At 45.4% G+C, this 10,286-nt stretch overlaps 1 protein-coding gene across 1 annotated transcript; it reads left to right on the top strand.

Moving 5' to 3' along the window:
- The first annotated feature begins 2,156 nt into the window (after positions 1-2,156).
- On the top strand, positions 2,157-6,665 carry Il10 (interleukin 10). The gene is made up of 5 exons (XM_021175612.1): positions 2,157-2,379; positions 3,227-3,286; positions 3,591-3,743; positions 4,748-4,813; positions 5,864-6,665. Exons 1-5 carry the CDS (start codon positions 2,215-2,217, stop codon positions 5,954-5,956), a joined length of 537 nt encoding a protein of 178 aa, XP_021031271.1. The 5' UTR covers positions 2,157-2,214; the 3' UTR covers positions 5,957-6,665.
- The last annotated feature ends 3,621 nt before the right edge of the window (positions 6,666-10,286 follow it).

Raw genomic sequence — 10,286 nt, forward strand, 5'->3', positions numbered from 1 at the left:
CTCTTCTTTCTGTCATTGTGGGAGTGTGGAGTATATACATTTATAACATTAATATAGTAATACATGACATAGTATATTCATGAAACTAATTATATTTATATTAGTATATGCTCAGACACTATTAAAATATTAACATAAATATGATGTATCATTATATTGATATAAATTATATGCTATAATTAAGTACATGCTAATATATTAATGGTTTATGTTAATATATTATGAAATAGTTTTATGTACATGTGTAAAAGGATATTATAGACAAAAAAAATAATTACGGGAAGATATAAGAGGTGCTGCCTCTCCTGCTGAGTTCTGTGCTCACCCCTCTGCTTCTCCTGGTGTTTCATCTCCTACCTCTGGATCAAGCTCATAGAACTGTCCAGTGCCAGTCCCAAGGACAGCTAGTACCTTCTATAGGCCAGATTCAGTTCTGGGGGGTCAGACACACAAAGCTAAACACAATACGTTCAGGGAGCTTGTAGCTGCTCAGAAAGACAAAAAATATGCAAGAAGGCAGCAAAGGGGATTGTGGCTGTCATCGTACAGTAAGTACAGGTCACAGTCAGGAGAGAGGGCAGTGAGGGTCCATGCTGTCTGGGTCTTGAGCCTCTTCTGGGGTTCAGATCTCTGGTCTACAGCAGTGTGTCCACACCTAAAACATCAGCTCAGAGAGGCAATTGCTTCTGCTGTTAGAAACGGACATCAAAAAAAAAAAAAAAAAAACAGAAATCAAAAGGGAAGGGGAAAGTGAAAGGGATGGAGGCAGCTTGTCCCTGTCCCTCCCTGTGCTTGCTACTGGTAGAAAACTCAGCCTGGAACTGACCGGAGCATCAGTTCTTGAGTCAATTCCATTCCAACTTCTAGAAGATTCTTTTCCTGTCAAAGAGTGTCAGGAGGAAAGGCCAGACCCCCTTGATCCTGATCTGCCAGCCACTGCATCAGATAAGACGAGATAAGCCAGAGTTCCTGTTCTACCAGCTGTGGTGTGGTAACCCTCTCCAATGGGGCAGGCTTGGAACCCTGTGCCAATGGAGATCCTCCCCCGTGCTGATGCAGGAAGGACAGCCCGGGAGTGTACCCTCCACATGGGGTCTACTTTTATTTAAGCAAACATTCCCTGGTCAACAGGACGTGCAGCATTGCCCCCCTAGGGTCACACAGAAAACAGGTACCAGGAGGACATGTAGTTGCTTGACCAGGGTACAGAGTAAAAGGCAATGGAGGACTCTAGGCAAATGTTCTTCCCACCCAAACTGAGGTAGTAGGAGAAGTCCCTACTGAAGGGAAGGTCCAGACATAATCAAAGGACTACCAGAGATCTCCCAGGTATCTGTAGAAGTACTAACATCTCCACCTCCATCCTTCAACAGCTACAGGTTACACGTCTCCAAGGCTGGGACATTGTAAAACAGGGCCATGGTAAGGTCTACCCGACAGCACAGAGCAAGCTTCCCAGAAGTCTGAGTTCCTTCTCCTAACTTCTCATGCTGGGATCCGAGCTTCTTCGTGAAACACGGGGCAGAGGAGGCACCAGAACTCTCCTCTGACCAACTGCCCCACAGCACACATACCCTCAAAGGATAGTCTTGAACACATGATGGAAGAATTAAAGAGAGTGAGGTCTGAAGAAAATCAGCCCTCTCGGGGTTTCCTTTGGGTAACTGAGTGCTAAGGTGACTTCCAAGTCAGCAAGAAATATCGGACATTCAACCCAGGTTGAGTGGAGGAAACAATTATTTCTCAATCCTAATATGTTCTGGAATAGCCCATTTATCCACGTCATTATGACCTGGGAGTGCGTGAATGGAATCCACAGATGAGGGCCTCTGTACATAGAACAGCTGTCTGCCTCAGAAAATACAACTTTTAGTATTGAGAAGCTAAAAAGAAAAAAAAATTAAAAGAGAGGTAGCCCATACTAAAAATAGCTGTAATGCAGAAGTTCATTCTTACCAGTTCTTTAACGCTTACAATGCAAAAAAAAGGGAAAGAAAAAAAAAAAGAAAGAAAGAAATTAAACTCAAAAATTGCATGGTTTAGAAGAGGGAGGAGGGGCCTGAATAACAAAAACCTTTGCCAGGAAATTTGTAGAGAGGCCCCACTGAGCCTTCAGTATAAAAGGGGGACCAAGAACAGGAGGTCTACACTTTAGAGACTTGCTCTTGCACTACCAAAGCCACAAGGCAGCCTTGTAGAAAAGAGAGCTCCATCATGCCTGGCTCAGCACTGCTATGCTGCCTGCTCTTACTGACTGGCATGAGGATCAGCAGAGGCCAGTACAGCCGGGAAGACAATAACTGCACCCACTTCCCAGTCAGCCAGAGCCACATGCTCCTAGAGCTGCGGACTGCCTTCAGCCAGGTGAAGACTTTCTTTGTAAGTATGAGCTCGCCTAGCCTTTCTTCCTGCGATCACCTGAAATATGCATTCTGATGGAACTGCAAGAATAGCTCTCCTCCTCCTCCTCATTCTCCCCTTCTTCCTCCTCTCCCTCTTCCTCGTCCTCCTCCGGCTCCTACCTCACACTGTTCCTCCCCTATTTCCAGCACCTATTACCCTTAAACTTAAATCCAGAGAGTCCTAGACCAAGCCATGAGTTAAACTAAACCCAGGCACATCCGAAAAGCTAACTAGGAGGAGAATGCATTGTCTCTCCCATGCTCAAGAACTTTCTGTTAAGTTTCCGATGAGGCTCCGTGTTTTGCTGGCTAGGACAAAAGTCTGTGGTAGGAGGTCCATGCTGTCTCTGCGTAGTCTCTAGATCTGGGGGATGGAGGTTTGGGGATTTGGAGCAGCACCAGCATAGAGAGCTTGCATTACAAAAGTATTCCCCTTTCCGAGCTCCTGGAACTGGTATGGAGGTCCAAAGAAGGCAGAGAGCCATGCAAAACAGGCTTTCTATAAGGGACTCCAGAAAGGAAGGGTTGACACAGGTGCTCTTGAAACCTGATCTGACTCACCTGGGCCAAACTTCCCCCAGTCTGTTAAATTCAGTCAGAAGTTTTTAAAAACAACTGGATCCCAAGAGGAAGGACTTTGATTTAACTCCGGGCTCTCCGGGCTCTAGCACTGTCAAATCCTGTTCTTAAAACTCTCCTTTCCATAGTTGCCAGGGCTACACTGATTACAAATTCAAAACTCTACAAATGGAAAAGTATTCAAATGACATGCACATTGGGTATTTTCCCCAGTCCTTGCGTTCACGTTCTTTATGTTCTTCCAGCAAACAAAGGACCAGCTGGACAACATACTGCTAACCGATTCTTTAATGCAGGACTTTAAGGTAAGAGTCCAGTGGGTGCTGGGGAGCGATCAAGTGATTAGGGACGGAGGGGAGGCACTGCTTGTGACAGCTGAGAGCTGGGTCTGATGCCTTGGCTTTCAAAAAGAGAAGTGAGAAGACCTTAACTCAGCATATCGCCAGCAGCCAAGGGTTATGAAGAGCTCATTCTGTGGTAAAGGGAGAAAAATGTAACTAGAAGGGGCCGGGGAGGGGGGATCCCTAGGAACAAGACAGTCCATCAAGGTTAGTAGCAACAGATCATCATTCCAGTAAGTCACACCCAACCTCTGATCCCTGCCTCTAGGGTTACTTGGGTTGCCAAGCCTTATCAGAAATGATCCAGTTTTACCTGGTAGAAGTGATGCCCCAGGCAGAGAAGCATGGCCCAGAAATCAAGGAGCATTTGAATTCCCTGGGTGAGAAGCTGAAGACCCTCAGGATGCGGCTGCGGCGCTGTGTGAGTAGCAGGCCAGTTCTTCCCCACCCCCAAATGCCCCGGAGCCACCCAACAAATACTGTCTCCTATAGCCCAGTCAGGCCACATGCATCCAAAGACACACACACAGACTAGACAGGAGACTAGGTAAATCTAGAGAGACGCCTGCTCGGTGTCAGGTCTCTTGCTCATCTGTCTCTGCGCGAGTGTGGGAGTGACTTTGAGGCACTCACACGTGAAGATTTGCGCATAGCCTTCCTGTTATTTGTGAGTCATTGTGGGTTATTAGCTACTCCCCTCTCTCTCCATGGGAAGGCTAGGGCTTCAGTCATGGCTCCCTCACCTCTGGGCTGCCAGCTGAGGCTCCCAAGCACAAGAAAACAGTCATCTCTTCATCTCATCTTTTGGGAAGCAAATTCAGTGGCACAGAGCTGGGCTCACAGGACTCTGGTATTTCAGAAAGGGCCAGAAGGCTACTATCCCTGAGCCAGTATCTATGAATAATACAGTCAGGGCATCTATGTCTTGGAGTAAAGTGATGCCTTGGCTGCTCTTGTTTTTCTTTCTTCTCTCACTGATACTGGGACATCAGCTGGAGTCTACTTGTGCAATGGTTCTGGCCCAATGATTTGGCCCCAGTAGCTGAGACTTTCGCTCCTCTCTCAGACACCTAGAAATAGTTCATGGTGGTTGAGATTGGAGAGACACTAAAAACAGAACGGGTGTTTTGGGGCTCTGAGAGACAAAACCCACGAGACCTGAGTTCACACCCACACTTAGCAAGCCATCTTAGTGATTGCAAAGACATACATTGCATCTTTCTAGGCTGTCCTCTGCTGTCCCCCTCAGTCCCTACCGAAATAGATAAGGACCAATCACGGCTCAGTTCTCCCTGGGAGCTAAGAAGTGGGCATTGAAGATGAGCAAGGGTGTCTTCTTCCTCACATTACAAGATAGTTTCCCCCAAGTGCCATGGATGCAGAATTCAAGCAAGAATTACCAATGCTCTCTTTTTTCTTCTTCAGCATCGATTTCTCCCCTGTGAAAATAAGAGCAAGGCAGTGGAGCAGGTGAAGAGTGATTTTAATAAGGTAAGTGGCAAAGGGGGCGAGTATAACACGACCTCTGTCTACTCACCAAAGCGCAGAAGGAGGGTGGGAGCTATTCTGCACCTGGAGTGTGGGAACCCAGCAAATAGTGTGACCTCCTCTGCCAGTTAGAAAGCCACCACCTTAGTTACATTTGTTTTCTGCAAAGCGTCTCTGGCAGTTTCTAAATGACTGCTCCACTTTTGCAGGCTTTTGGCTTAGACTGACCAGACAGCCTATGAGCACAGGGCACTAGGTGTTGAGGAGAGTGACATAGGAAACAGAAAGTACAGAAAGTACCTTGTTGGGAAACAGCCTGAACCCACAAGTACAGAAAGCAGACATGAATTAATGTACTCGGGTACATCATTGGGGCTCAGCCTGGATGCCCCTCCCCCAAATCAGAACGAGCAGGAAGCAGAATTCTTACTTGTCCCGGGGCACTTTCCACCTGGCAAACAAAATGAGGTTTCACACTTCCAACTGCCTGTGAACCTATTCAACCGTAGTTCCCAGAAGCCATGTGGCCTACATCATCATCTTTGTGGGCTAGGCAGAGACACCTGGCAGGGCTCTAACATCAGTGGGCATGAGTTCCATGACAGCAGGTCAGAGCTGCAGGGTGAGGACTGCCTACACACTCAAAACATAAAATAAAAAAAAAAAATTAAAAAAAAACATTTCCCTGCTATCTCTATCACTGCCCTACTTACAAACTGCTCCCTCTGGCATCTTTGCATAACATTCTGCATAGGCATTATATGAGCACTGGCCTCTTAAAAAAAATTAGTTGAAAAGGTGCCACCCTGAAGACAGTGCTTTGAGGACTGAATGCTTCCCTTGCTGATTCCTGGCAGTGCGTAAAGCTGGGAGAAGGTATAGGAGAAACAGGGGAAGGCACGGCCCCTTCCCAAAGCAGACGGACAAATCTTTGGGTCCTTCAGCTCCCAACACAAGAAAGCAGAGATCTTTCTACGCTCAGCCTCCTTCCCAGGGCAGGGAGCCCCTCAGCCCACCAATGGGTGCTAACCAGGTGCTTCTCTCCCCACACAGCTCCAAGACAAAGGTGTCTACAAGGCCATGAATGAATTTGACATCTTCATCAACTGCATAGAAGCATACATGACGATCAAAATGAAAAGCTAAAACACCTGCAGTGTGTATTTAGTCTGCTGGACTCCAGGACCCAGACAGAGCTCTCTAAATCTGATCCAGGGATCTTAGCTAACGGAAACAACTCCTTGGAAAACCTCGTTTGTACCTCTCTCCAAAATATTTATTACCTCTGATACCTCAGTTCCCATTCTATTTATTCACTGAGCTTCTCTGTGAACTATTTAGAAAGAAGCCCGATATTATAATTTTACAGTATTTATTATTTTTAACCTGTGTTTAAGCTGTTTCCATTGGGGACACTTTATAGTATTTGAGTATTTAAAGGGAGATTGTATTATATAATGGGAGGGGTTCTTCCCTGGGAAGCAATTGAAGCTTCTATTCTAAGGCTGGCCACACTTGGGAGCTGCAGGGCCGTTTGCTATGGTGTCCTTTCAATTGCTCTCATCCCTGAGTTCAGAGCTCCTGAGAGGGTTGTGAAGAAACTCATGGGTCTTGGGAAGAGACACCAGGGAGATCCTTTGATGGTCATTCCTGCAGCAGCTCAGAGGGGTCCCCTACTGTCATTCCCCAGCCGCTTCATCCCTGAAAACTGTGGCCAGTTTGTTATTTATAACCACCTAAAATTAGTTCTAATAGAACTCATTTTTAACTAGAAGTAATTCAATTCCTCTGGGAATGGTGTATTGTTTGTCTGCCTTTGTAGCAGACTCTAATTTTGAATAAATGGATCTTACTCAAATCACATTGTGGTGTCTATTGAGTTCTGTCTGATTTAAAAGAAAATCCCTTAAAATTCCAGAGGGCAGAAGCAGTGAATGAATCTTAGACTCCGCAGAAAGAATGCCAGCAACCTCTCCAGGAAGGGGTGGAGCTCAGATCAGATCAGAGGAAAGTCTTGCCTGGCTTTCAAAGCATCAGCATAAACTACTGATATCTTCAAGCTCAGTCCTTTAAAATGTGTCCTGAAACCTTAAAAGGCATTCTACCTTCCAAAGCTAGGGAAGGTGATTCTAAGTAATCATTGGAAGGAAGTGGGAAGCGTCAAAGCTGAAACTCTGAGACGAAATGTTGGGGTTAAGAATAGAAGCTAGGGGCAGGAGGGTGGGGAGGTGGCTCAGCAGTTAGAGTGTGTGCTGTCACCAGTGAGACAGGAGTTCATATCCTTGGAATCCAACCAACACACAACCAACACTAGCAAGTCTCCAGCCTCTTGCCACTTTGAGATAAGGCCTCACTGCAATTCAGTATGGCCTTGAACTCAGCTCTTCCTGCCTCCGCTGCCCAAGTACTGGGATTCTTCTTCAAACGGACGACACAGGCAACAGAGTTGAGCCATTAGAGTTGGATAAAGGTAAACGGACCTACTCAGCTCCCAAAGGATGCAACCACTCTTCCTGCCCCCTCCCTGAGCCACCAGATAGATGTTAGACTGACTTCTGCCTGGGGTAGGGGGAGTGGCTGGGGAAGCCCTACTAAATGTCTTGTGACTTCGAGGATAAGGGGAAATAATGAGCTGAGTAACCCTAACACCACATACACACACACACACACACACACATACACGCACACACGTGCTGGCCAGGCAGCCCGGGACAGGGTGGGTGGGAGCTGACAAGCTGTGGTCATTTTTTCAGTAAGACCTGACTCACTTCGGTTAAAGTAACCATCGGAAGGAAGTGGGAAGCATCAAAGCTGAAACTCTGAGATGAAAGGTTGGGGTTAAGAATGGAAGCTAGGAGTGGGGGGGGGGGGCAGAGAGTGGGATGGCTCAGTAGTTTGAGTACTTGCGGGCACCACTGAGACAGGAGTTCATATCCTTGAAATCCAAGCAAATGCTAGTGTGCATGGTGGCCTGAGAAGGCACAGACAGGGGATTCCAAGAGCAGAGTGGCTATCTGTTAAGTTCCAAACCCTGGCTAAGCAGCTGAAGTGTCTATTTAACATATCAAAGCAGAACCAGCCTCCAGGTTCTCCCAGCATCCCTCAGTCCCTACCTGTTAAGGTTTATGGCTGGCATACCCTGCCCTCTATCCTGAACTCTCTAGCCCAGAGGTCCTCCTTATATAATTCAGACATTTTGGTTACCTGCCCTTGGCCATTTTGGAGAGCTCTGGATTCGAGTCTACCTCAGTGAGAAGATGGAAGAGGAATTGAGGGTGATTCTGCACGTCAATGTCAGGCTTGCACATGGACATGTGTAACCACTCATGTATACACCCATACACATACAAAGAGTGCATGCACACGTCCATGATGAAGAAATAAAGAAGAACAAGAAGAATAAGAACAAGAAGAGGAGGAAGAAGAAGGAGGAGGAGGAGGAGGAGGCTGGTGACTAAGTTCTCAACCTGATCTAGAGAAGTTCTAAGCCCCTATCTAGAAAGATTCCAACAGCTAGGGCTCAGTGGTAGCCAGCACATGATAACTAGTCAGAAATGGTCCCTCACTCAAGAGACTGGGCATTTGAAATGATAGAAACAGGTCTAGAAAGGCGGCATAACTGATCGCAACAGTAGCTACAATTTGACTGGAACATCTTCTGGGTGTCTCAGCACCACACTCATTGCTTTATCAAGCACACTATATTGCTTTTAGGCTTGCTATTTCCTGTAGACTCAGAAGTGTGAGCTTTTTCACTATTCAGTTTGCTGCACTATACAGTTCAGTGATTCAACATTCTGCAAATCGTGTCAGAAATTCAATTTTTTAATTACTTTATTAACTTTCAACCATGTGTTGATCATAAATTAATCTTACCTAATATTTACATTCATAATAATGTGGACACTAATTAAAGCCATTTGCTGACTACTTTACTATGCACTACATATATACTAACTTATGATCATATAACATTATGAGGCACTATTAAATTAATATTTCAAAAATTTTTTGAGTCAGAGATTTACTGTATATCCCTAACTAGCTTATACTAGGTGGCCTTGAACTGACAAAGAGCCACCTGCCTCTGCCTCCCAAATGCTGGGATTAAAGGTGTGTGCCATCACATCTAGCCAACATCTCAATTTCTTACACATGAAGATGAGATTCAGTTAAAACATCTACCTTAGGTCAGCCAACTACTAATGGCAGAGTTCATGATCTTAATGATTATATCAAACTCTTATATATCATTTTCATACCTAAATTACTGAAATTTTCTCTTTTTCCTATATTGTTCTGCCTCCTTAAAAGATACAGATATTTTTCCAGCTGGTAGTGTGCACCTATAATGCTAGGATTGAAAAGCTGAAACACAGAAATTAAGAAAATGAAGACAGCCTGGGCTACACTGCCAGACCCTGCCTCAGAAACAATCATAAAATACTATACACTCACTCCCATATGCCCAAGAGGCTGAAGAAGGAAGGTCACTGAATCCAGGAGTTTAAGGCCAGCCTCTGAACCCTGTAACAAAAATAGTAATATACACTTTAGTATTATGTGTCTCCGTTCCTATTTGTCTCAAAATATTTTTATTTCTCTTCTAATTACTCTTTGACTGGTTCTTCAGGAGCAGGAGAACTGTTTACATGCCTAATGGAGCCCATCACACAGCTCTTTGTAGATGTCTGTGGTCCTTCATGAGTGTCCACAGCACAGGATATACAGCTTGCCATGAGTCACTATCTGGGAGAGAAGTAAGAGGAAGGTATGTACAGCATGATTTCTGGCCTATTCCAGGAACTCTCACAACCACTGGTTCTACCACATTCTACCTGTTAGAAGGGGTAAAGTACAGACCACATACAAGTGAGGAGCAGTTGGGCTTCACCTTTTGAAGGAAGAAATCAAAAGAATCTGTGTACCTATTTGTCTTAGTTAAGGCTTCACTGCTGTGAACATACACCATGACAAAGGCAACTCTTATAAAGGACAGCATTTAATTGGGTCTGGCTTACAGGTTCAGAGGTTTAGTCCATTATAATCAAGGCAGGAACATGGCAGCATCCAGGCAGCCATGGTACAGGAGGAGTAGAGAATTCTGTATCTTCATCTGAAGGCTGCTAGCAGAATACTGACTTCTAGGCAGCTAGGATGAGGGTCTTAAAGCCCACACCCACAATGACACACCTACTCCAACAAGGCCACACCTCCTAATAGTGCCACTCCCTAGGTCAAGCATATACAAATCATGACACTATTTTAACATTTCTCTGCCCTTTAAGCTCTGTGTTCTTGGCAAGTGGATAGAAGGAAGAGCTGGCTGAGAACAGTCCGCAAGGCTGGGCCATCAACACAGACATTGTCATTTAGATCCCCCTCTTGTAGACTTAGCCTCCATTTTTCCTTTAGAAATTTGAAAAATCTTGGCCTACATGCTAGGGATTAAATGTTTTGTCCCACTTCTCCCGAC

The sequence above is a fragment of the Mus caroli genome, chromosome 1, assembly GCF_900094665.2.
Source record: "Mus caroli chromosome 1, CAROLI_EIJ_v1.1, whole genome shotgun sequence".
In the NCBI taxonomy this organism is placed as follows: domain Eukaryota; kingdom Metazoa; phylum Chordata; class Mammalia; order Rodentia; family Muridae; genus Mus; species Mus caroli.

What these genes read in the sequence shown, in the direction of transcription:
- Il10 (XM_021175612.1), top strand. Translation starts at nt 2,215, where the DNA reads ATGCCTGGCTCAGCACTGCTATGCTGCCTGCTCTTACTGACTGGCATG. An exon ending in CTTTAATGCAGGACTTTAAG is followed by an intron (nt 3,287 to 3,590) that starts GTAAGAGTCCAG and finishes CCCTGCCTCTAG; the next exon opens with GGTTACTTGGGTTGCCAAGC. An exon ending in GGATGCGGCTGCGGCGCTGT is followed by an intron (nt 3,744 to 4,747) that starts GTGAGTAGCAGG and finishes TTTCTTCTTCAG; the next exon opens with CATCGATTTCTCCCCTGTGA.